The following is a 27378-nucleotide window of genomic DNA, read 5'->3' on the forward strand; positions in this document are numbered from 1 at the left end:
AGGCATGTGGCATTAAAGCGTAAGAGGGGGGGGGGGGGTGTAGAAGGATGGATGGGGGGGGGGGGGGGGTTATAAAATGACTAATGAAATGAACAAGAAGCTATTATAGTGGGGTGTGGGCCTTGGCGGGGGACAAAAGGGTAACTAACAAAGGAATAAGAATAAAAATGTGTAGTGGATGACTTTTTTTTAGTAAAAATGTGAATAAGTAATGAAAGAAAGCAGAAGGCTTTGCCAGAAATATCGACTCTTAGATAATGTGTCTAATAGTATATTCTAATACGACAGTACGCCATCTTAGGCAATTTATAACACTTGTAAGTAAGCATTACAAATATGGATTGTTACACAGTAATATCATCTGTTATGTCTAACCTGCTTTCAGAAAACACTTGATAATGGCACATTGAAGCCGAAAGCATAATTGTGTAAGTGTAAATGTAACACTGTAAATATACGGGAAAAATGGCTAGGTAAGTAATAAACGTCGTTGGAAATGGGCGCCACCATGCGATTCACACTACTGAATACAGTGCTGGAAGCTTGAAGACGTTCTTTTGTAAAATGAAAATACCTGCATTTGCATACACACTGTCTGATCAAGTGTATCCTGAAACCCGTGTGTAATGCTGAATGGACCAGTACATGTCACGAGAGGCAGACCCGTCAATATAAAAGTAGACGGAGAGTACTGAGTTGTCAGTAGAGAGGCAGTAACAGGAAGATGAGTCTGTCAGGCGAGCTCAGTGGCTTCCAACGTGAACGAGTCATTGGACGTCACCAAAGTAACAAACACGTCAGGGATATTTCAATTCGTTTAAAACTGTTCAAGCCCACTATTGTCATTGTGGGATGGAAACAAGAGGGAATAGCCACAGCTATCATAAACTGACGGACAGGGACCGTCGAGCACAGCGGAGGGAGCATGTAAAAAGGTGCATGAAATCAGCAGAAGGACTAACTCGTGAGTTCCAAAGTGCTGCCAGTAGTCCACCTAGCACTATGACTGTGTGTAGGGAGTTATTGACAACAGGGTGCAATGGCAGAGCAGCTCCTGGTAAGCTACACATTTCTGTAGTCAGTACTGTGCGACGCTTGAGATGCTGTAAAGAGAGACGTCGCTCGACAGTGGTTTACTGGAAACTAGAGATATGATGAATCAGTGATGAATCTGTGAAAATCCGATTGAAGGGCTACGGTGTGGTGAATGTCTGGAGAATATTACCTGCTGTCATGCGTGGTGACGACAGTGCAGTACTGATGAGGTGGTATTACGGTATGGGGGTGTTTTCCGTGGTTAGGGTGAGGTCCCCTTATTGTGCTTACGAAAACGCTAAATGCGGAGCGATGTGAACAGCATTGTGTGTACCGTAGAAAAATTTGGAGATGAGGGTATCAGCATGACAGCACATCCGGTCATAAAGCAGCATCACTGAGGCAATGATTCGTGGACAATAACATTCCTGAATCTGACATATTTGGGATGTATTAGAACGTTGACTTCGCTCAAGGCTCGAGCGTCCAACCCCACTATCTTCTGTGGTTTCGGCTCTTGAGGAAGAATGGACTTCCGTTCCTCCACAATACATGCAGACTATTATCAAATATAGTCCTTATTTTGAGGAAGAAATTTCTGAGAATATACGTCTGGAGCACAGCATTGTATGGTAGTGAAACATGGGCTGTGGGAAAACCGGAACAGAAGAGAATCGAAACATTTGAAATGTGGTGCTACAGGCGGACGCTGATAAGGTAAGGAATAAGGAGCTTCTGTGCAGAATCGGAGAGGGAGTAATATGTGGTAAACACCGACAAGTAGAAGGGACAGGATGATAAGACATCTGTTAAGACATCAGGAATCACTCATGATACTAGAGGGAGCTGTAGAGAGCAATAACTGTAGAGGAACGCACAGATTGGAATACATCCAACATTCGTCATCTTCGTGGACGACAATTCGCGACCCTATCGTGCACGTCTTGTGAATGACTTCTTTCAGGATAACGACATCGCTCAACTAGAGTAGCCAGCATGTTACCCAGACATGAACCCTATGGAACATGCCTGGGATAGATTGAAAAGGGCTGCTTATAGACGACGTGACCCACCAACCATCCTGAGGGATCTACACCGAACCGCCGTTGAGGAGTCGGACAATCTGGACCAGCAGTGCCTTGAACTTGTGGATAGTATGCCACGACGAATACAGCCATGCATCAGCGCAATAGCACGTGGTACTGGGTATTAGAGGTACTGGTGTGTGGACCAACACCTCTGAAGGTCTCGCTGTATGGTGGTACAACATGCAATGTGTGGTTTTCATGAGCAATAAAATGATGTTTATGTTGATCTCTATACCAATTTTCTGTACAGGTTCTGGAACTCTCGGAACCGAGGTGATGCAAAACTTTTTTTGATGTGTGTATTTTATCTTAATCTCGTGATGACTACGTGAGACATACGATGTTCTTAGCCGAATGGCCGCGCAGTCTTCTTAATTTACAGGTTCTATAAATTTATCTAACAGTATTTCGGGAGAATACGTCATATTTATTATCAAATTTACGATTTCAGTTCCCCGAATGTTCCCGTTGCAATCTCATATGGACTGAACCGATCTGTTAAGATTCTAGTAGAATGTGTCTCTATTCAATGACGTCTGATGTCACGCCTACCTGTTAAGGTAGAACTGGTCGCGCTAGTGTCTTGCATGCGTGTTCCTTTAAAGATACAACCCACATTGACGAAACTCTTCCAACAAATCTAAATCTTCCGTTCACTTTCGCTAATACTGATTGTACGTTTTCGTCTCACTTTATATCGCTTCTTGGTATTGCCACTAATTACTGTATGATATGACAAGCTAAAGATGGTCACCACATGTCTAGTTATCAAATATTATATGGTTCTTTCCCAAATATCTTAAGCTTAAGATTGTTTGTATTCTGTGGAACACTGGCCGTCCGATGTATTATACAGGCTTCTGTCAATTAAATACTCTGCGAGCGAATAACAAATGAAATTAATATAACTTGACAATCACTAACCGATAAAATTTTATAGATCAAATTTAAAGAATATTCTGGTTAAAGAAAAGACTAATCAGAATAGGTATGGAAGAACAGGGCCACAGAATGATAAAGTTTCAGAGCGAGATGACAATTAGTATGTAAATGCAAGATAACCGAAAACTGCGTCTTTTTTTACAAAAGTTATTAACAATCGACCTGGAATCGTCTTAATAGAGGACTGAAACGACCTCTGATTCTGCAAAGAGAAGTACATCACCTCTGGCGATATATTCAATACGATTTTGATTAGAGAATGGAGTGTGGCTATCATGATTTGCAACAGCGACGTCATCTGGAGGAAGTGTCCGGAGAAGACGCTCTGTGGAACCCGTCGTCCTCCCGTCGCCTCTTTGTACAGTCCAAATGATAACAGGTAATCTGACTTTTCAGACAGCAGGTTGGATGGATGTCTCTACATGTTCAAGTATATCTAAATACGTCACTGACTGTAACGGCCATATTAGTTTTATGAAAAGTCTCCCTGAGAAATGTAAGAGAACGTAAATCATTTAAGCCTTCAACCGAACCCCGTAAGAAGTGTCTTAGTGCTTTTACTCGCTTAAGCATCGAACCTCCACCATACTAAATATGACAGATAATAGACCGTAATAAATTTTTCAGGACAAATTTCAATCATCAGTTGCAAATAAATTTTATTATGCTTTACGGGTTTCGACAATTTAATTCATCTTAATTTAACTGACAGTCAATATATTCTTCACAGAAAGATAATGCCATAGTATGTACAGAAATTTACATATTGTGTATGATTATTTTAAACACTATTTATTTTAAACACTGTTTGACAATTTAAAATAACTGAATGACATCTACGCGGTATCTGTTGCGCTAGAAACGAGGAATGTTCCTTGCTGCTAGCTTAACAGATACTTAGATGTCATTCAGTTACTGTAAATTGTCAAACAGTGTTTAAAACAATCCCATACAATATGTAAATTTCTGTACATACCATGGCGTTATCGTGCTATGCAGAATGCGTTAGCTGTCTGCTAAACTAAGCGTCTGAGGATGGCAGATTAAACTGTACAAACCGGTAAAGCGTACTAAAATTTATTTGCAACTGATGACTAAAATTTAACCTGAAAAAATAATACTATAGTTGCTGAAAATTACAGCCATGAATCAAATCAGAACGTAATAAGATGGTTGCGGTGCTGGGGTTTATTTAGCTAATGTTTACGTAATGATATGACCATTCATCAACGATCGGCTGTCTACAGAGCACTATATTCGCTATTGCAGTGTTCCTTACCTGTTTCAAAACAGCATAATTTTCAGGCTGACCTGCAACTTCTTGCGTCAGACTCTGTCAAAACAAACGATACAACCAACGTCTATTTAATGATTTTTCCGACGCTGCCCCAGCATGAGCGACTGGCATTGCAAAGCGAAAATTTAGCAAGCGATAAACTTTTTTTTATTTCAATATTTTGTGGAAGCATCAGCGCCGTGAGCTATGCTGGCTGAAGACATACTCAGTTTCTAACATTAATAGCTGACGTATTGTGTAAATCTTTAAGGTGAGATTATACACCGTAATGAGCAGATTATGACAACATTTTAATTTTCTTTAAATTGGTCAGTAATTAAACGAAATACTGGTAACTAATTTTTAGTTGTCCCTGGCCATTATATAGGCAGCCTACAACTGCTACCGGGCGATTTTAGCCGTTTACTAACAAACAAGGGTGTTAAAAAGATAGTATTCCGTATTTTGATAGTATGGACCAAAACAATAAAAATTCCCAGTAAACTTTGTCCATACTACCACCTGTCAAAATACGGAATTCTTTTATTTCAACACCTTTAGATGGCAGCCATTCATGCTGGCGAAACAGACAAATGATTAAGCGAACGTCTGCTGAAGAGTCCGAGACGAAAGCCAAAAGGCAAGATTTCAACAAGTGGCCACGAATGCTAAAGAATCTTGTAAAAGATCCAAGTTAGTTAATTTTATTCAGGGGTCGTGAATCAGGCTGCATTGTGACTAAAGAATACTTAGAGAAATGCCATTCGTTTAACTACAAATTACAAATTACATTAATTGCTTGACACCTTTCGATTTCCGATGTTGTGCGTCATACCTTTAGAATCTGAGAGCCTGTCTCTCTCGCCTGTAGGCTCTTCACCTTCTTCCCCAGAGCCACGACGAACCCCGAGGCGTCAGTCGAATTGTTGGCAGTTCTCCCTTTAAAACAGCTGCCGTCTGAAACGTAGAATGTATCAAACGATGATTTTAGAAATCACCAAAAATGTGAATATATTTTCAAAAAAGCGGGATAATTTTTAAAGTTACGGAAGCGACAAATCCTTCTCAACCACTGTGTGCACGTGATATTGCAGAATTTTTCCGATGTGGATAGTGAAACTACACTCCTGGAAATGGAAAAAAGAACACATTGACACCGGTGTGTCAGACCCACCATACTTGCTCCGGACACTGCGAGAGGGCTGTACAAGCAATGATCACACGCACGGCACAGCGGACACACCAGGAACCGCGGTGTTGGCCGTCGAATGGCACTAGCTGCGCAGCATTTGTGCACCGCCGCCGTCAGTGTCAGCCAGTTTGCCGTGGCATACGGAGCTCCATCGCAGTCTTTAACACTGGTAGCATGCCGCGACAACGTGGACGTGAACCGTATGTGCAGTTGACGGACTTTGTGCGAGGGCGTATAGTGGGCATGCGGGAGGCCGGGTGGACGTACCGCCGAATTGCTCAACACGTGGGGCGTGAGGTCTCCACAGTACATCGATGTTGTCGCCAGTGGTCGGCAGAAGGTGCACGTGCCCGTCGACCTGGGACCGGACCGCAGCGACGCACGGATGCACGCCAAGACCGTAGGATCCTACGCAGTGCCGTAGGGGACCGCACCGCCACTTCCCAGCAAATTAGGGACACTGTTGCTCCTGGGGTATCGGCGAGGACCATTCGCAACCGTCTCCATGAAGCTGGGCTACGGTCCCACACACCGTTAGGCCGTCTTCCGCTCACGCCCCAACATCGTGCAGCCCGCCTCCAGTGGTGTCGCGACAGGCGTGAATGGAGGGACGAATGGAGACGTGTCGTCTTCAGCGATGAGAGTCGCTTCTGCCTTGGTGCCAATGATGGTCGTATGCGTGTTTGGCGCCGTGCAGGTGAGCGCCACAATCAGGACTGCATACGACCGAGGCACACAGGGCCAACACCCGGCATCATGGTGTGGGGAGCGATCTCCTACACTGGCCGTACACCACTGGTGATCGTCGAGGGGACACTGAATAGTGCACGGTACATCCAAACCGTCATCGAACCCATCGTTCTACCATTCCTAGACCGGCAAGGGAACTTGCTGTTCCAACAGGACAATGCACGTCCGCATGTATCCCGTGCCACCCAACGTGCTCTAGAAGGTGTAAGTCAACTACCCTGGCCAGCAAGATCTCCGGATCTGTCCCCCATTGAGCATGTTTGGGACTGGATGAAGCGTCGTCTCACGCGGTCTGCACGTCCAGCACGAACCCTGGTCCAACTGAGGCGCCAGGTGGAAATGGCATGGCAAGCCGTTCCACAGGACTACATCCAGCATCTCTACGATCGTCTCCATGGGAGAATAGCAGCCTGCATTGCTGCGAAAGGTGGATATACACTGTACTAGTGCCGACATTGTGCATGCTCTGTTGCCTGAGTCTATGTGCCTGTGGTTCTGTCAGTGTGATCATGTGATGTATCTGACCCCAGGAATGTGTCAATAAAGTTTCCCCTTCCTGGGACAATGAATTCACGGTGTTCTTATTTCAATTTCCAGGAGTGTATTATTATTATCATCATCGTCATCATTATTATCACTATACACTCGCTGCACTTGGTACTTTTTTATTTTCAGGTGTTTTCCAAAACGCAGGGAAGAGGCATTTAAGTCATTCATAGACAAATGAGGTACACGGTAAAAAATAAATGAACTTATGCCCAGAATGATAAAAGGCGCATCGCAGACGCACCTACAAAGTGGGAACAACGGGAAAGAAAGCAAGTGAAAACAACGGCAAAAAATCGACGAAAGACAAGGATCTGCCAACGTAAAATGAGACACTAATGAGTTGCGAAATTTCTGCGTTTCGACGAAATTTCAAGAAATACCCCGGAAAGGCAATGTCAAGGTGAAACTAAAAATGACAACTGTGAAAAAATTATTTCGTAACACCCATACACGATTCACTTAGGAATCGTACTCGAAGAAGAGGAAGAAAACTTCAAAATAAAAGTGAATAAAAATATATGCTATCTCTACGTCTCATGCGAAAGAGATTCCGTAATGCAGTTACAGTGCTACGACTGAAAAAGGATCATGTGACTTTTAGAAAATAGTGTACTACCTGTCGCACGATTAATGTATCCTCTGTTTGAACGTTAATAATCAGAACAAAAATAAAAAGAATAATAAACTACGTTTAAATCAAAATCGCAACTGTTTGAAACGTTAAAAATTACGTTATGATATGTTTTAGGGCAGTTTTATGTTCTAAGTCAAATTGAATCATTTTTTGTTGAAGTGTGATATACACAATTACACTACTGGCCATTAAAATTGCTACACCATGAAGAAATACAGATGATAAACGGGTATTCATTGGACAAATATATTATTCTAGAACTGACATGTGATTACATTTTCACGCAAATTGGGTGCATAGATCCTGAGAAATCAGTACCCAGAACAACCACCTCTGGCAGTAATAACGGCCTTGATACGCCTGGGCACTGAGCCAAACAGAGCTTGGATGGCGTGTACAGGTACAGCTGACCATGGAGCTTTAACACGATACCACAGTTCATCAAGGGTAGTGACTGGCGTATTGTGACGAGCCAGTTGCTCGGCCACCATTGACCAGACGTTTTCAGTTGGTGACAGATATAGAGAATGTGCTGGCCAGGGCAGCAGTCGAACATTTTCTGTTTCCAGAAAGGGCCGTACAGGACCTGCAACATGCGGTCGTGCATTATCCTGCTCAAATATAAGGTTTCGCAGGGATCGAATGAAGGGTAGAGCCACGTGTCGTAACACAACTGAAATGTAACGTCTACTGTTCAAAGTGCCGTCAATGCGAACAAGAGGTGACCGAGACGTATAACCAAAGGCACCCCATACCATCACGCCGGGTGATACTCCTTTATGGCGACGACGAATACACGCTTCGAATGTTCGTTTACCGTGATGTCGCCAAACACGGATGCGACCATCACGATGCTGTAAACAGAACCTGGATTCATCCGAAAAAATGACGTTTTGCCAATCGTGTACCCAGGTTCGTCGTTGAGTACACCATCGCAGGCGCTCCTGTCTGTGCTGCAGCGTCAAGGGTAACCGCAGCCATGGTCTCCGAGCTGATAGTCCATGCTGCTGCAAACGTTGTCGAACGGTTCATGCAGATGGTTGTTGTCTTGCAAACGTCCCCATCTGATGACTCAGGGATCGAGACGTGGCTGCACGATCCGTTACAGCCATGCGGATAAGATGCGTGTCATCTCGACTGCTAGTGATACGAGTCCGTTGGGATCCAGCACGTCGTTCCGTATTACCCTCCTGAACCCATCGATTCCATATTCTGCTAAGAGTCATTGGATCTCGACCAACGCGAGCAGCAATGTCGCGATACGGTAAACTGCAATCGCGATAGGCTACAATCCGATCTTTATCAAAGTCAGAAGCGTGATGGTACGCATTTCTCCTCCTTACACGCGGCATCACAACGACGTTTCACTTCTGTTTGTGTATGAGAAATCGGTTGGAAACGTTCCTCATGTCAGCGCGTTGTAGATGTCGCCACCGGCGCCAACCTTGTGTGAATACTCTGAAAAGCTAATCATTTGCATATCACAGCATCTTCTTCCTGTCGGTTAAATTTCGCGTCTGTAGCACGTCATCTTCGTGGTGTAGCAATTTTAATGGCCAGTAGTGTATGATTTTTGCATCCTCGTAAAGAGTTCAGAATGGGGTTACGTATTCTGGTGTTAAGATATCAGTCAGCCCTCATTTAACATAAAGGACGAAGTTGAGATCTCTACCAATTCAAAGGATACTTAATTATATACCTCACTAGGAACTCTTTGTGCCAATTATCTGAATGTCTAGATTCAGGGATTGAAAAGTTCTGTTAGCTACATGGCAAGCAGCAGTCGTTGTTATAAAGCTGTACGGCAAGTAATAAGATACTATAAATAGGACCCAGTATTTACAGATGTGAAAATATTTTCTTTGAAAAACACCATTGTAATCAAGTAGATACCAGTACAAATGGCAGATAAACTGCAGCTGAAAAAAAAAAAAACGGAAGCAATTTTTTTTTAAGTAGAAGGTTTCGTACGATGAAATTTAGACGCCATCACCGTGAATACTATTAAGCACTATAGTGACAGAGTATTTTTTTAACAGTATGGATTAAGCCTCTCTGATTTTCTGAACTTTTGTTAATCTCTTTCTTGTCTCGTTCCACATCCTCCAACACTGTCCTTCTAAATGGGGTCTACGGGAATGATGAATGAATGAATGAATGAATGAATCTTACCGGTGAGAAGGTAACGATGAGTGAGCAGGGCAGCTGCGCATGCGTACTCGTGCCCGCGGCGCTCCTTGGTGCGCAGGTAGAGCTGCGCGTGCCACGGCGCCGTCGAGGGCCGCCCGCTGAAGCACGCTGTGGACAAAACGAGCTCAGACCGTGCTCATGTCTACACGTGCAAGCAGTCAGACGTATGAAGCTGTTTCAAGCGAGGGATAAGGAAGTTCGAGTTTTAAAGAATTCGGCGCAGGGGGGAAGAAGGGAGGAGCGGTTACTGGTACACTATACACTATCGTTCAGTATGTCGGTCGAATCAGTGACATCGAGAGACAGTGCACTATGGAATGATAGGAACAGTTTGATACCTTATTAGGTACATGGAAATACGATCTGAAATAGAAACAGTTACGCACCACGAAGGAATTATCCGAAAGGGGTGGAAATTGGTATATGTGATGTACACGTACAGACAAACAAATGATTACAATTTCAGAACAACTGAAAGAGTTTCACAAATTGAGCAAGTCAATAATGCGTCCACCTCTGGCCTTAGGCACGGAATTATTCGGTTTGGCACTGGCTGGCAGAATTGCTGAGGGGTGTCGCAGCAAATTCTGTCCAATTGGCGCGTTAGATCATCAAATTCAGAGCTGGTCGGAGGGCCCTGCCCATAATGCTCCAAACGTTCTCAACTGGTGACAGATCCGGCGATGCTATTGACCAAGGTAGGGTTTGGCAGGACTGCTGTAGTGTAAGCCCAGGGTGGCATGCCAGAAAGTGCAACAAAAGGGGCGTAGAACATTCTCTTCGCGCTAGTCTGCTCTGGGCAAGATTCTTCATCTCTGAAAAGTTACTGAACAGCCTACATTTATTTCCACATGCAAAATAAATTTGTACAGGTTTTTCCATCGATTTTTCCTTCCATTATTAAACTGACTATTCCTTGATGCCTCAACTGTTGGGGTGCCGCAGATGACAACCTCAGGGGTCGTGCTATGAAAAGAAATCGCACCCCCCGCACCATCACTCCCTGTTGTTTATGACGGGTGGCAGTGTGGTTGGTTTCCTACCAGTCTAGCGCAGAGGTCGTAAGGATATGATGTGGGCAACTAGGTATGTACAAAGACATACAGACGGAATTTTTTCCCTAGCTTATTACGCGAATTGAACCGGAAAGAATATCAATAATATTGCTAAATGTTCCTCAGCGATGCACTGTATTTGATTTGCGGAGTATTTATGTGTATATAGACAAAGACTACCACTAACCCGCCAGGGTAGCCGAGAGCGCTAACGCGCTGCTTCCTGGACTCGGGTAGGCGCGCCGGCCCCGGATCGAATCCGCCCGGTGGATTAACGACGAGAGCCGGTGTGCTGGCCAGCCTGGATTTGGTTTTTAGGCGAATTTCCACATCTCCCTAGGTGAATACCAGGCTGATCCCCACATTCCACCTCAGTTATACGAGTCGCAGACATTTGAAACCCGTTCGCACTATTTCACGATTTACACTGGACGCAGACAGTTGGGGTACACTGATTCCGTCCCGGGGGGTACGGGGTGGCGGCAGGAAGGGCATCCGGCCACCCCTAGAAACTAACTTTGCCAAATCCGTTGTAAACAGGCCGACCCTGCGATCGCTGCGGGACTAAGGCGTAAGCGAAAGAAAGACAGACAAAGAATACCACTGTTTAGGGGACACTGAAACACAAGATGATGTGGAGTCGCGAAATCTCGTCATTCACATCTGGCGTATTGTCTTCTGTCTATTTTATGAAAGTAGGCAGCATATGGCTCAGGTCTCATTATGAAATGCATCATGCTTCTTCCTGGGTGCAAATACTGCTGTTTCATCCTCTCGTGAATGTCCAGGAACAATTTGTGAACGCGAAGGCCCATGTCTTTATGTCTACTCTCTTCGTTACGTACTGGTTCGCCGCAACTATAATTGGATTCTGTTCGTGATTTGATCCCCAATGATCTGACTAATCCTCTCAATGTGCTTTTACCGTAACGAATAGCGCGTCTTTAGTCCGGAGTGTCGTTTGATACAGCTCTGATATCTGCTCTGTGCAAGCCTCTTCATCTCTGAAAAATTATTGCAACAGCGTACATCCATTTCCACATGCAAAATAAATTCCTACACGTTTTTCCATCCACTTTTCCTTCCATTACTAAACTGACTATTCCTTGATACCTCAACTACCATCAACCAACCCCTTATTTTAGTAAAGCTGCTCCATACATTTATTTTTTCCCCAATTCTATTCTACATCTCCTAATTTGTTATTTAATCTGCCCATCTAATTTTCTGTTTCGTACAAGGCTACACTTCATACAAATCTATTCAGAAATTTCTCTTTTTTTAAAACCTCTTTTCCTGCTATTGTCAGCCTGCACTTTATATCTACTATACTTCCCCCATCATTACTTACTTTACTGACCAAAATGCAAATCTCATCTACTATTTTGGTGTCTCATTTCCTGATGTAATTCCCTCAGCATCATCTGACTTAATTCAACAAAATTGCATTACCCTTGTTCTACCTTTCTAATCTTACATTTTCTTTTCAATACACTATTCGTTTAGTTCTATGCCTCTTCCAAATCCTTTGCTGTTTCTGACAGAATTATAATGTCGTTGGTAAACCTCAAAGTTTTTATTTTCTCTCACTGAAACGTGACTCCCTCTCGAAATTTCTTCTTGGTTTCCTTCACTGCCTGCCCAATGTAGAGATTAAATATCACCTAGTAGAGGTCACAATCCTGTCTTACTTCCTTCTGAAACTATTGCTTGCTTCTCGTGTCCTTCGAGTCTTATAACTGCAGATTGGTTTCCGTATAAGTATTTACACCTGCTACGTTCGGTATTTCAAAGACCCGCCAGGTTAGCCGAGATGGCTACGCACTGCTTCCTGGACTTGGGTAGGCGCGCCGGCCCCGGATCGAATCCGCCCAGCGGATTAACGAAAAGGGCCAGTATGCCAGCCAGCCTGGATGTGGTTTTTAGGCGGTTTTCCACATCCCCCTAGGTGAATACCGGGCTGGTCCCCACGTTCCGCCTCAGTTACATGGTTCGCAGACATTTGAACACTTTCGCACTATTCCATGGATTATACTAGTCGCAAACAGTTGGGGTACACTAATTCCTTCCCTAGGGGTATGGGGTGGGGGCAGGAAGGGGATCCGGCTTCCCCTTCAACTAACATTGCCACATCCGATTAACCATGCCAACCCTGCGTCTCTGCAGGAAAACAGGCACAAGCAAAATAAAGAAAGAACGAAAGACGTTTGGTATTTCAAAGAGTGTATTCCGGGAAACACTTTCATAAAATTAATGTAAATTTACAAATGATATCCAATGCGACAAAAGTCATGGGATGGCGATCTGCACATATACAGACGGCACAAGTATCGCGTACATAATGTATAAATGGCATGTTTTCTTGCGGAGCTGTCATTTTTTACTCAGGTGATTCATATAAAAAGGTGGCCGATGTGATTATGGCCGTAAGGTGGGAATTAACAGTTTTTAAACGTCAGATAGTAGTTGGAGCTAGATGCATTGGCGATTCCATTTCGGAAATCGTTAGGGAATACAATATTCCACAGTGTCAAGGGTTTGCTGAGAATACCAAATTTCAGGTATTACCTCTCACCATGGACAAAGCAGTGCCGACGGCCTTCACTTAATGACTGAGTGCAGCAGTAGTCAGTGCTAACAGACAAGCAACACTGCGTGAAATAATCGCATAAATCAATGTGGAACATACAACGAACAATTCCGTTACGACAGTACTGCAAAATTACGGATTAATGGGCTATGCCAGCAGACGACCCAAGCGAGTGCCTTTGCCAACAGCACGACATCGCCTGCAGCGCCACTCCAGGGCTCGTGACCACATCGGTTGGACCCTCTAGGCGACTGGTAAACCGTGACCTGGTCAGATGAGTCCCGATTTCAGTTGGTAGGTTTCGAGTTTGGCGCAGACCCTACAAAGCCATGGACCAAGTTGTCAACATGGCACTGTGCAAGCTGGTGGTGGCTCCATAATGGTGTGGGCTGTATTCACGTGGAAAGCACTGGGACCGCTGGTCCAACTGCATCGATCACTGACTGGAAATGCTTAAGTTCGGCTACTTGGAGACTGTTTTCAGCCATTCAAGGGCTTCATATTCCCAAGCAACGATGGACTTTTGATGGATGACAATGTGTCAGATCACCAGGCCTCAATTGTTAGCAGTTGGTTTGAAGAACATTCTGGATAATTCGAGTGGATGATTTGGACAAGTAGATTGCCCGACATGAATTCCATCGAACATTTATGGGACATAATCGAGAGATCAGTTTGTGTACAAAATCCTGGACCAGCAACACTTTTGTAATTATGGAGGGCTATAGAGGCAGCATGGTAGGAGACGAGGTACTGTGAGAAGTGAAGTTGTGAGGTCGGGGCGTGAGTCGTGCTTGGGTAGCTCAGTTGGTAGAGCACTTGCCCGCGAAAGGCAAAGGTCTCGAGTTCCAGTCTCGGTCCAGCACACAGTTGTAATCTGCCAGAAAGTTTCAGCGTGGTACAATATTTCTGCAGTGGACTTCTCGAGTTCCAGTCTCGGTCCAGCACACAGTTGTAACCTGCCAGAAAGTTTCAGCATGGTACAATATTTCTGCAGTGGACTTCTCGAGTTCCAGTCTCGGTCCAGCACACAGTTGTAATCTGCCAGAAAGTTTCAGCACGGTACAATATTTCTGCAGTGGACTTCTCGAGTTCCAGTCTCGGCCCAGCACACAGTTGTAACCTGCCAGAAAGTTTCAGCATGGTACAATATTTCTGCAGTGGACTTCTCGAGTTCCAGTCTCGGTCCAGCACACAGTTGTAATCTGCCAGAAAGTTTCAGCATGGTACAATATTTCTGCAGTGGACTTCTCGAGTTCCAGTCTCGGTCCAGCACACAGTTGTAACCTGCCAGAAAGTTTCAGCATGGTACAATATTTCTGCAGTGGACTTCTCGAGTTCCAGTCTCGGCCCAGCACACAGTTGTAATCTGCCAGAAAGTTTCAGCACGGTACAATATTTCTGCAGTGGACTTCTCGAGTTCCAGTCTCGGTCCAGCACACAGTTGTAATCTGCCAGAAAGTTTCAGCATGGTACAATATTTCTGCAGTGGACTTCTCGAGTTCCAATCTCGGTCCAGCACACAGTTGTAATCTGCCAGAAAGTTTCAGCATGGTACAATATTTCTGCAGTGGACTTCCAGAGACATGAGTCCACGTCAGGTCGAGTAGCTGCACTGCGACGAGCAAAAGAAGATCGGACACGATATTAGGAGGTATGCCATGACTTTTGCCGCCTCGGTGTATATGTAAGACTGCCTTTGATCCGTGTACCTCCAGAGATAAGCCGTGTGATCAGTTTTGCCTCTCGTGTTTCTGCATTTCTCCGGAAGCTAAAGTGATCTTCTTCGAGGGTCGCTTCTAACACACGATCTTGGGGAAGATCACTTTAGCTTCCGGAGAAACGTAGGAACGCGCGAGGCACAACTTATCTTCGAAGGACAGATTTCTACAACCGCTAAGAGAGCGGCATAGCGCAGGCGCCCGGCGCTGACGCTAGAGGCAACTCACAGGAGAGCAGCAGGCGGCGCAGCAGCGGCAGTTGGCTGCCGACGTCGCTGAAGACGTGCCGTCCGGCGACGCAGCGGCCGGGCTGGTCCCAGTCGCGGTGCGCCGTGTTCACGCTGGCCACGCCCCCCAGCAGCCAGCGGCCGTCGGCGGCGCGCCACACCAAGCCGCTGCCCCTCGCGTGCTGGCACACCGGCTCTGCAACCAGCGGTATTCGCCCCACTCACTCGCACTTTATTCTCGAATTAGAAACATACAAATTTACAGTAGCCATACACATCAATAAATATGTACATATATACCGGGTGTTACAAAAAGGTACGGCCAAACTTTCAGGAAACATTCCTCACACACAAAGAAAGAAAATATGTTATGTGAACATGTGTCCGGAAACGCTTACTTTCCATGTTACAGCTCATTTTATTACTTTTCTTCAAATCACATTAATCATGGAATGGAAGCACACAGCAACAGAACGTACCAGCGTGACTTCAAGCACTTTGTTACAGGAAATGTTCAAAATGTCCTCCGTTAGCGAGGATACATGCATCCACCCTCCGTCGCACGGAATCCCTGATGCGCTGATGCAGCCCTGGAGAATGGCGTATTGTATCACAGCCGTCCACAATACGAGCACGAAGAGTCTCTACATTTGGTACCGGGGTTGCGTAGACAAGAGCTTTCAAATGCCCTCATAAATGAAAGTCAAGAGGGTTGAGGTCAGGAGAGCGTGGAGGCCATGGAATTGGTCCGCCTGTACCAATCCATCGGTCATCGAATCTGTTGTTGAGAAGCGTACGAACACTTCTACTGAAATGTGCAGGAGCTCCATCGTGCATGAACCACATGTTGTGTCGTACTTGTAAAGGCACATGTAGAGTACAGGTAGAGTATCCCGTATGAAATCGTGATAACGTGCTCCATTGAGCGTAGGTGGAAGAACATGGGGCCCAATCAAGACGTCACCAACAATGCCTGCCCAAACGTTCACAGGAAATCTGTGTTGATGGCGTGATTGCACAATTGCGTGCGGATTCTCGTCAGCCCACACATGTTGATTGTGAAAATTTACAATTTGATCACGTTGGAATGAAGCCTCATCCGTAAAGACAGCATTTGCACTGAAATGAGGATTGACACATTGTTGGATGAACTATTCGCAGAAGTGTACCCGTGAAGGCCAATCAGCTGCTGATAGTGCCTGCACACGCTGTACATGGTACGGAAACAACTGGTTCTCCCGTAGCACTCTCCATACAGTGACGTGGTCAACGTTACCTTGTGCAGCAACAACTTCTCTCACGCTGACATTAGGGTTATCGGTAACTGCACGAAGAATTGCCTCGTCCATTGCAGGTGTCTTCGTCGTTCTAGGTCTTCCCCAGTCGCGAGTCATAGGCTGGAATGTTCCGTGCTCCCTGAGACGCCGATCAATTGCTTCGAACGTCTTCCTGTCGGGACACCTTCGTTCTGGAAATCTGTCTCGATACAAACGTACCGCGCCACGGCTATTGCCCCGTGCTAATCCATACATAAAATGGGCATCTGCCAACTCCGCATTTGTAAACATTGCACTGACTGCAAAACCACGTTCGTGATGAACACTAACCTGTTGATCCTACGTACTGATGTGCTTGATGCTAGTACTGTAGAGCAATGAATCGCATGTCAACACAAGCACCGAAGTCAACATTACCTTCCTTCAATTGGGCCAACTGGTGGTGAATCGAGGAAGTACAGTACATACTGACAAAACTAAAATGAGCTCTAACATGGAAATTAAGCGTTTCCGGACACATGTCCACATAACATATTTTCTTTATTTGTGTGTGAGGAATGTTTCCTGAAAGTTTGGCCGCACCTTTTTGTAACACCCTGTATATACAAATTGTATTTATATTACTTGTGCCCAGTACTATGCAACGTCCAAGGCACTTGGAGTGGCTTGCAGAAGATCAATCTTCGTGCGGGGTGTAGGGCACAAAAGGCACTGGAGCATGTGGCTTGTGGCTTGCTCTTGTCCACAACCACAGGACGTATCTTCTGTTACGAAGCCCCATCTCTCCAGGTTGTCTCTGGATCGTCCAACTCCTGATCGTAATTTGTTTAAAGATTTGCACACCAGCCAGCTCTCGTTGTGTCCAGGTGGTAGTTCTTCAGCTTCTGGCGTCTGCAGGTGAGGCGTCGACTTTTTCCATAACTCCAGCCTTGCCTTCTCTGGTGAAATGGTCAGCTTCTCGGATGTTCTCAGGAAGCTCTTTCGCGATCTCAGCCGTTGCTGTGGTGGATTATGTCCGTGCAGTGGATGGGCGCTGTCCTGTTCCACTTTCAGTCTCGCCTTGTTGGCAGCCACTGTTCTGCGTACCCATGGTGGCGCTATTCCAGCCAGGCAGTAGACCTTATCAGTTGAGGTAGGTCTTAAGCAACCTGTGATCAACCTGCAGGTTTCGTTGAGAGCAATGTCTACTTGTCTGGCATGAGACGACCTGTATCAGACTGGAGAAGCACATTCAGCAGTAGAAAAGCACAGTGCCATTCCACAACAGCGAATAGTTTGTGGATGTGATCCCCACAGTGTCCCCGCTAGTTTGCGAATTAGGTTGTTTTGAGCTGAGATTTTCATTTTGGTGTTCTTGCAGTGAGTTTTGAATGTCAGAGTTCTGTCGAGAGTGACTCCCAAGTATTTAGGTGCGTGATGATGCTGGAGTTGGATGTCTGACCATGCAATATGTAGCTCACGATTTTCTTCACTGTTCCTTAAAGGCACACACTTGTTTCTTTGAAGGGTTTGGTCTGAGTTGGTTCCGATTGTAGTAGCTTGACAGTGTTCTAAGTGCTGTTGTCAGGTTTCTTTCCACTCTTTCAAAGCATGAGCTCTGCTTAGCAAGGGCTAGGTCATCTGCATATAAGAATCTCCTTGTGCCTGGGGTCAATGGCTGGTCGTTGGTATAAATGTTGAAGAGAAGTGGGGCGCACACATAGTTCACTTCCAGCCTGTCGAAGCCTGGACCCAACACTTAAAAAAAGCAGCAAAATTTACCGGGTTATTGCACATCAGCTGAACAATTTGCCGTTAAAGTCTGACACAGTGACGTAGAGGGAGGAAGCAGGGCTGGGAAGGGGGCTACATGCATGTGATGCTAGGGCTGTGGAAGGGGAAACTGTGTTAATTTGTGTACTTATGGTTAGTCACTTTTTGTTTTTCTTTATTGTATTTCAATTTCCCATCAGGGCGGGCTGGCAGCAGGATATGCGCTGCTCTTCAGCCGAAAGACATAGAACAAACAATAGAAGACATCGAACAAACAATAGAAAACATTTAAAAACAACAAAGGAGAAAACATGGTGAACATAGATGTAAAAAAGGGGGAACATCGTGGAAGACAATAGACAAAAAAGGAGCGACTGTAAAATGGAGATAAAAACCGTAAAACATAGCGCACACAAAAAAACCACACACTGGGACAATTAAAAGAACACAACGTGCAGAATGACTGGAGCATAAAAGTATCGACAGATGGCGTAGCACATAACAAACACTGACAGTAACACTAGGTACAAGGCCAGCGCAGGATTAAAATCACACCTTTCCACGCACAGGAGAAACAGCAGTAAACACAGCACTGACGTGGCACACTGACAATGATCAAAACGGAGGATCTGCCAGGTGCAAGGAGATGAGGGAGAACGGAAGAAGGGAGGGAGGGGAAGAGAGGGGGGGCGATGGGCGGGGGCGCGCCGAAGAGGGCCAGGTAGGGAGGGACGTGGGAGGGAAAGAGGCAAGGATGGGTTGCAGGGTCTCAGGGGGGAGGGGGGGGGGAAGGAGGAAAATCCGCTCTGGGAGAAGGTGGGGAGAGGAAAAAGGGGACCCTGGGGGGGGGGGACAAGGCCAGGTTATAGTTGGAAGGAAGGGTATATGTCACGGCGAAGTTCATCATCCGGGAGGGGGGAGGGGGTTAGTCACTATGTGAAGATGTATACATATGATTAGCAAGGTCTCAGACAAGTCGAGACTTATTCTTCAGGGAAGTCATTGTCCTGCACGGGCTGTTCTTATTTTAGAAATAAATCCTTCATTTCATAATTTTTCGCTGTTAACTAATTTCGCAGCCATGCACATTTTCAAGCTGCTGGCTCTTGTTAGATAATAGTGACACCATGTACAGAACTTCTATGTTTTACCCATGCCATCTTCATTTCCAACATCGGAGTAAATGGAAAGGGCAGCCATTAGACTGGAGTACTGCCAGTTAGCGAATTCGGTTAACTAGCAAGTAAATCGAAGCTGCTCACTAGTGTGCTCCCTCCGGTTGTCTACAGTTCTCTCATAGGAGACGATGAGGAAAAAGTTGAGGCTGTTATCTGACGAATGAAGCAGACAGACGTTGACATTGTTGAAAGGATACAGTGTCACCCGTCACATGTCTACTTGGTTCTTCGCCCCTTCAGAATACGATTTTATTCGATGTACGAGTATTTATCCAATACACAGTTGCCGGTAGCCGAAGTATGAAAGAATGGCAATTTTATTTTTTTTCTGTATGTGCACTTTCTAGTACAGTAGATCTGTTTGTCCATATTCGTAATGTTCTATGTTTTGTTTTGAATGGATGATGTGTGACTCTGTCGTCCACATGGAAGAGACAGGTAGAGTCGCTAGTTATCTTCGAGTAGCCCCTTGCCTGCCAGTAGTAAAACGAAAGAAATTTGAAAGTAGTGAATGGAATGTTGTGTTAATTTTATGTTGAGAATATTTAAGTATTCTGTGTGCAGTTTTCGATTAAATCAAGCACTTCCACCTGGTGAGCGAACTGCGGCACAGGCTTTGTCTCAGGACGCTGTACAGACAAAGGAGAAAAGAAATCCTTGACCAAATTTGAAGCAGTAATCATTTCTTACTTAAATCATTTTGAGCAGTTAAAATTTCTTGCTTCGAAGGAGAACAGAAATACTTCACTAAATTTTACTCTGTAATAATTTTTTTAATTAAATCATTTTTGTTAATTAAATTTCTTTCTGCAAAGGAGAATAGAAGTGCTCGACTAAATTGGGTCAGTAATCACTTCCTACTTAAATAATTTTGGTTGGTTAAAATATCTTGTTGAAATGGTAAGTAAAAAGGGTTTGTCTACACCACACACGTGGTGAAGGCACAACGGGCTAACACCCATGCCTGTAGAAATACTTCGTGTGGCAATGATAATTTAATTTAGTAATGTTTCGTGTGAAGTTCTTTTGAGTTTTGGTACTCCGAGAGAGAATAAAGGTGAGTTATTAGTTAATTGGCAGTGGCTCCACATGGGTTGCTTTGCACCGGTAAATGAGCTTGAATGTTCCAGAGTTTAAGATAGATTTGATAGGAAGAGTTGCATGTTTCAAATATGAAAAAGTATTACTAGGTTGTGAAACTAACTTGCTCATGGTATATGATGGTGAATAATATTAGCACAAGAGGAAAAATGGTGCACAAAAGATGTTGCCATGATCATTACAACAATAGGCATGCGATCTGTGACATTGGGTTAAAATTTTAACTGCGGGAAACGGGAGTGATAGTTAAATGAATAATTTTGGTGTGTTTCGTTTCTGTGAAAGAGATATTCATTTTTTCCAGGTTTATTCCCTTTAATTTTAAGTGGGTTTGCAAACCAGATACTGAATCAAAGCGATTTCGTATTAGGCAGTTATTGGTATTTCCATGATTCCGTGTTTGATCTTTTTTTTTTTTAGATTTATTTTCGGTTACTTGTAAGAGTGTTCTCAGTGGATTCACAAACCAGATATTGAGTTAAAACGATTTCATGTTAAACAGTTGATCAGTATTTCAGTGATTCTGTGGTTGAATCTTATGGGCGAGCAGAAGTGCGTCAATCTAGTAGTGGACATCCTGATTCTGTCCACAACAGTGCACATAGAGTAGGCTTTTCCGATATCATAGGAATTTGTAATGTTAACGAAGTATCATGCCTGCTGGGTAAAGTTGTATATTGTAAGAGATTTTTTTAACAGGAACTCCAAGAATTAATTTGAATCAGCGATACAGTATGGTGGCCATCGTAAATTAGTAGACGCCAGCCACTTTCCTTCTGATAGCCTATCACCTGTTTCTTTTCCGTCAGAATCCCGATTATTTGCAGTAGTTACACAAAGGATAATAGTATGACAGAGTACGTGAGTAAATTGCACTGTGATCTGGATAGATTCTGAGTCGGTGCAGCGGTAATGTTAATTAACTGTGTAATACTGAAAGTTTGTCAGAGAGAAAATTCAGTTGCGCAAATTTAAAACAATGTAAATCATATTACAATTATAAGATCAGATTCTTAAAGCATAACCACCGATGTGACTGGTTGTCAGTGACGTTATGATTAAAAGAACACACTACAGTCCTTGGTCGTTTGTGCCATTAATAATACGAAGTTCACTTGCTACATTACATATATAGTGGGCCTGACTACTAGATACGCAGGGAGAGCAGTACCTTCTCACTGAGTGTTCGAATTCGGAAGACTTCAAAAACTCAGATACAGTCAAGGCATGCCAAGTAACTTTTATTGAATGCCGCACCACACTTCAAAGTGACACAGATACATGAAACTATTTTTCAACACATTTACCAGGAGTCTGTATACAGCGATCGGAACGTTCTACCGATCGCTCAAATCCTCGATGACAGAAACCCTCTTCTTTGATCACGGAGACATTCGAGAATATAAACGTCCTCATCGCTGGAACGTCTCCCCCCCCCCCACTCCCACCTCCCCCCCCCCCCCAGACGTTCTTCCAGCTTGCCAAAAAGAAGGAAATCGTGCGGTGCAAGATCTGAACTTTCAGCAGCATCCACATCTGTGTGGCCTTGTCAAGTTCTCGGCACCATTTCACTATGGCTGGACGCGATATCGCATTTGGTCCATATAGCGCCAGAATTTCATGGAGGATCTGTGTGGAAATTTAAACGTTTTGCCCACAAGGATCGTACTGTCCCGCGTACCAGATGCCGCGCCATTTCACTCCCACACCATGATGCACCTGTCAACCATACCGCTGCAGAACTGAGTCCACATATAAAAATACGCCACTATTGTTCCACAATGGTCTTTTCGTAGGAAGACACGTTAAACTTACTTTCTGAAGGCCCTACGTATATTATATGTCATATTCAGTGAAGCCGGTACACTGATTTTTCTTGGAAAAGTCATATGCGCCCCCCTCACTTGAGAGCAAAGGAGGCAATGCCTCTTAAGCGCTGACTCTCAAGCATTCTTCAGAACGACAACGCTTTACGACGAGCTTTGTTAAAATCAAGTAACAAAAATGTGCTCAATCTCTCTGCAATCAAGACATCACAAATCGATTAGTGCAGTGGTTCCATTCTGTTTAACGAATTTACGGACTGAACACTGTCTCAGAACGTTGCTACTTCACCATTGCATTCAAAATTATGAAGTTACTGTTTTAGAAGCTTATGGAACTGGATTACTGGGTTGTGACTTGGACACATTCCTTTGATTTTCACGCAGGACAGGTTTCCTAGCTGAGCAGTCTACTTTCCAAACTTCACCGAGGCACTCCTGCATACTCTTCGGAACTAGCAGAGCCCAGGTCTATCTCAGAGAGCGACACTGAAGAGCCAAATAAACTGGTACACCTGCCTAATATCGAGCAGGGTCCCCGCGAGCACGCATAAGTGCCGAAATACAACATGCCATGGGCTCGATTACTGTCTGAAGTGGTGCTGGAGGGAAATGACACCATGAATCCTGCACGGCTCTCCATCAGTCCGTAAGAGTACGAGGGGGCAGAGATCTCCTCTGAACAGTGCGTTGCAAGGCTTCCCACATATGCTCAATAATGCTCATGTCTGGGGAGTTTGGTGACCAGCGGAAGGGTTTAAACTCAGAAGAGTGTTGCTGGAGCCACTCTGTAGTAATTATGGACGAGTGGTGTATCGCAAAGTCCTGCCGGAATTGCCCAAGTCCGTCGGAATGCACAGTGGACATGAATGGGTGCAAGTTACAGGATGCTTACATACGTGTCACCTGTCAGAGTCGTATCTAGACGTATCACTCCAACTGGACACGCCCCAGACCATTACAGAGCCTCCACCAGCTTGAACAGTCCCCTGGTGACATGCAGAGTCCATGGATTCATAAGATCGTCTCCATACTTGTGCACGTCCATCCGCTCGATATAATTTCAAATGAGACTTGTCCGACCAGGCAACATGTCTCCAGTTATCAACAACCCAGTGTCGGTGTTGACGGGCCCATGTGTGGCGTAATGCTTAATATCATGCAGCCACAAGGGTACATAAGCGGGCCTTCGGCTACGAAGGCCCATATCAATGATGTTTCATTGAATGGTTCGCACGCTGACACCTGTTGATGGTCCAGTATTGAAATCTGCAGAAATTTGCAGAAGTGTTGCACTTCTGTCACGTTGAACGATTGTCTTCAGTTGTCGTTGGTCCCATTCTTGCAGGATCTTTTTCCGTCCGCAGCGATGTCACAGATTTGATGTTTTACCGGATTCCTGGTATTCACGGTATGCTCGTGAAATGATCGTATGGGAAAAGCCCCACTTCGTCAATACCTCGTAGATGCTGTGTCCCATCGCTCGTGCGCCGGCTATAGCACCACGTTCAAACTCACTTAAATCTTGATAATCTACCATTGTAGCATCAGTGACGGATCTAACAACTGCCCCAGACACATGCTGTCTTATATTGGCGTTGCCGACCGCAACGCCGTATTCTGCCTGTTTTTGAACACGTGTGCCTATACCAGTTTCTTTGGCCGTTCAATTTACAATATAATAGAGGGGCAACACCGCTACCAAAATGAAGCAAACTGGACAACTCTCTGCCGTGTTTTCGGAAGGCAAAACAAAAAGGCATGGTGTATGTCAGTGCGTAAGGACATTACAACGCCTCGGGGAAAATAGTAAATTCAAATACTCACGTAAAGTTAAACACTTTAAAGTTTCTACGCTGGTGTATAACACAAATGTACAAAATCACTCACAGATATTTTTAATAAGGTCCATTTGTATGAAGTTTTGTTGCCTTTTGTGAGCAGTTATACGCTGGGCAAACGTTAGACATGATTTCGAAAGCAATTCGGCAGTTTGCTGTCTTATAAGTCCGTACACTGTACTATCCTACTTTCAAAGCTACCACAAAATGACGAGTGACCGATATGAGAAAGCCGTTCGTCTGAAATCGGAACTTGGTCATGTTCGCTACTTTTGAGAGGATTCTTCGTATTTCGTTGCTTATGTATTACAACTTGCACGTTACGACATCATGCTTAGTTAATTATTATAACTCATACCTAGAGTGAAGTTTTTGGGATGTCAGTTAAAGACACGTTAGCTGCAAAAGTTCCCGGAAGATTCGAAGATGAACAAGCGTTCGATCATTGTGCTCATGTGATTAGAGACGTGCAGTTGCGGAGTCGAAGTACTTTCGCTTCCTGGTACATGTAATTTTTTTTTCATTTTTCCGTTTGTTATACATTCTGACTATCTTTCTCATGTAACAGAAGAATTTGCTGTAAAATTAGGGCCGGCCGCAGTGGTCTCGCGGTTAAGGCGCTCAGTCCGGAACCGTGCGACAGCTACGGTCGCAGGTTCGAATTCTGCCTCGGGCATGGATGTGTGTGATGTCCTTAGGTTAGTTAGGTTTAAGTAGTTCTAAGTTCTAGGGGACTGATGACCATATATGTTAAGTCCAAAAGCGCTCAGAGCCATTTGAACCATTTTTTGTAAAATTAGGTGTTATTTACATAGAAGAACATGAGTTTCTTCGATCTTGTGTTTTCAGTGTGATCAAAAAGCGAAAAATGAAACTGGTGTCAGTGAAGTAGCCAGCAACAACATCTATATTCTTTTTTGTCACAAATATTTGACAGCTGTTTTCCGAATATGTCACAATATCCGCGGGTGTGGACAGGGAAGAATCTAAGAGTTCAGCTTGAGTTGCTGCGAATGAAACAAGCGGCAATCATATTTATAGTCCTGCATGTCACAGACATTTAGCTACGATCTAATCCTTAACAACGCTATTGAAAATTTGGTGGTCACGACAAGGATCGTGCCACACAGCGGGAGATGTACGTCACCTGACCGATTTCCGATTTCAGCTGAACTCCCGTTGCTCCCGATGGTACTTTTTCATTTTAATCACTCGTACACAATTACTTCCGAAAATATGGCGAGTAACAATACAGCGTGGCACCACACGGCCGCTAAATGACTTGCCACACTCTATCTACACTCCTGGAAATTGAAATAAGAACACCGTGAATTCATTGACCCAGGAAGGGGAAACTTTATTGACACATTCCTGGTGTCAGATACATCACATGATCACACTGACAGAACCACAGGCACATAGACACAGGCAACAGAGCATGCACAATGTCGGCACTAGTACAGTGTATATCCACCTTTCGCAGCAATGCAGGCTGCTATTCTCCCATGGAGACTATCGTAGAGATGCTGGATGTAGTCCTATGGAACGGCTTGCCATGCCATTTCCACCTGGCGCCTCAGTTGGACCAGCGTTCGTGCTGGACGTGCAGACCGCGTGAGACGACGCTTCATCCAGTCCCAAACGTGCTCAATGGGGGACAGATCCGGAGATCTTGCTGGCCAGGGTAGTTGACTTACACCTTCTAGAGCACGTTGGGTGGCACGGGATACATGCGGACGTGCATTGTCCTGTTGGAACAGCAAGTTCCCTTGCCGGTCTAGGAATGGTAGAACGATGGGTTCGATGACGGTTTGGATGTACCGTGCACTATTCAGTGTCCCCTCGACGATCACCAGTGGTGTACGGCCAGTGTAGGAGATCGCTCCCCACACCATGATGCCGGGTGTTGACCCTGTGTGCCTCAGTCGTATGCAGTCCTGATTGTGGCGCTCACCTGCACGGCGCCAAACACGCATACGACCATCATTGGCACCAAGGCAGAAGCGACTCTCATCGCTGAAGACGACACGTCTCCATTCGTCCCTCCATTCACGCCTGTCGCAACACCACTGGAGGCGGGCTGCACGATGTTGGGGCGTGAGCGGAAGACGGCCTAACGGTGTGCGGGACCGTAGCCCAGCTTCATGGAGACGGTTGCGAATGGTCCTCGCCGATACCCCAGGAGCAACAGTGTCCCTAATTTGCTGGGAAGTGGCAGTGCGGTCCCCTACGGCACTGCGTAGGATCCTACGGTCTTGGCGTGCATCCGTGCGTCGCTGCGGTCCGGTCCCACGTCGACGGGCACGTGCACCTTCCACCGACCACTGGCGACAACATCGATGTACTGTGGAGACCTCACGCTCCACGTGTTGAGCAATTCGGCGGTACGTCCACCCGGCCTCCCGCATGCCCACTATACGCCCTCGCTCAAAGTCTGTCAACTGCACATACGGTTCACGTCCACGCTGTCGCGGCATGCTACCAGTGTTAAAGACTGCGATGGAGCTCCGTATGCCACGGCAAACTGGCTGACACTGACGGCGGCGGTGCACAAATGCTGCGCAGCTAGCGCCATTCGACGGCCAACACAGCGGTTCCTGGTGTGTCCGCTGTGCCGTGCGTGTGATCATTGCTTGTACAGCCCTCTCGCAGTGTCCGGAGCAAGTATGGTGGGTCTGATACACCGGTGTCAATGTGTTCTTTTTTCCATTTCCAGGAGTGTATGTATACTCTTTCTCTTTGGTTCACTTATATTCCCTACGATGAAAGAAGCTTGACCACTAGTAGTGCTGTAGCCGGCTTTCAACCGTGCAAATCGTTCCCGAACCTCTAAAAGCCATAATCGCCTAGAACTGCGGCGACACTGAGATGTTGCCACAGAAACATGAAATTAAGTAGCCTTACGAATTTGTCGTGCCCAAAGTGGAAAATAACTGCGACAAGTCCACTCTTACTGTCATGGATCTTTTGCAGTATAGACAATAGGACACAAGCATTAAGTATAAACTAAAGAGCTGTGTCAATGCTTGTCTTTCTGCCTCAGCTGCTCAGCTGTAGACATTTGAATTATCTGCACTTTTGGCTCGGTGCCTGTAGACGGCGCTAAAGTCTGGCAGTCTCGAGTGGATGTACCATACCGCACATGCACTGCACAACT

The 27378-nt window shown here is 45.2% G+C and overlaps 1 protein-coding gene across 1 annotated transcript in view; it reads right to left on the bottom strand.

The window, feature by feature from the left end:
* Positions 1–27378, bottom strand: part of LOC124613163 — a 113254-nt gene that overhangs the window by 19997 nt on the left and 65879 nt on the right. The window contains exons 6-8 of the mRNA XM_047141832.1: positions 15251–15445; positions 9639–9764; positions 5177–5298 (exon numbers count right to left, since the gene is read on the bottom strand). Coding sequence (XP_046997788.1) covers positions 5177–5298; positions 9639–9764; positions 15251–15445 — 443 coding nt within the window. The remainder of the gene's footprint in view (positions 1–5176; positions 5299–9638; positions 9765–15250; positions 15446–27378) is intronic.

Source organism: Schistocerca americana, chromosome 1 (assembly GCF_021461395.2).
Source record: "Schistocerca americana isolate TAMUIC-IGC-003095 chromosome 1, iqSchAmer2.1, whole genome shotgun sequence".
Classification (NCBI taxonomy): domain Eukaryota; kingdom Metazoa; phylum Arthropoda; class Insecta; order Orthoptera; family Acrididae; genus Schistocerca; species Schistocerca americana.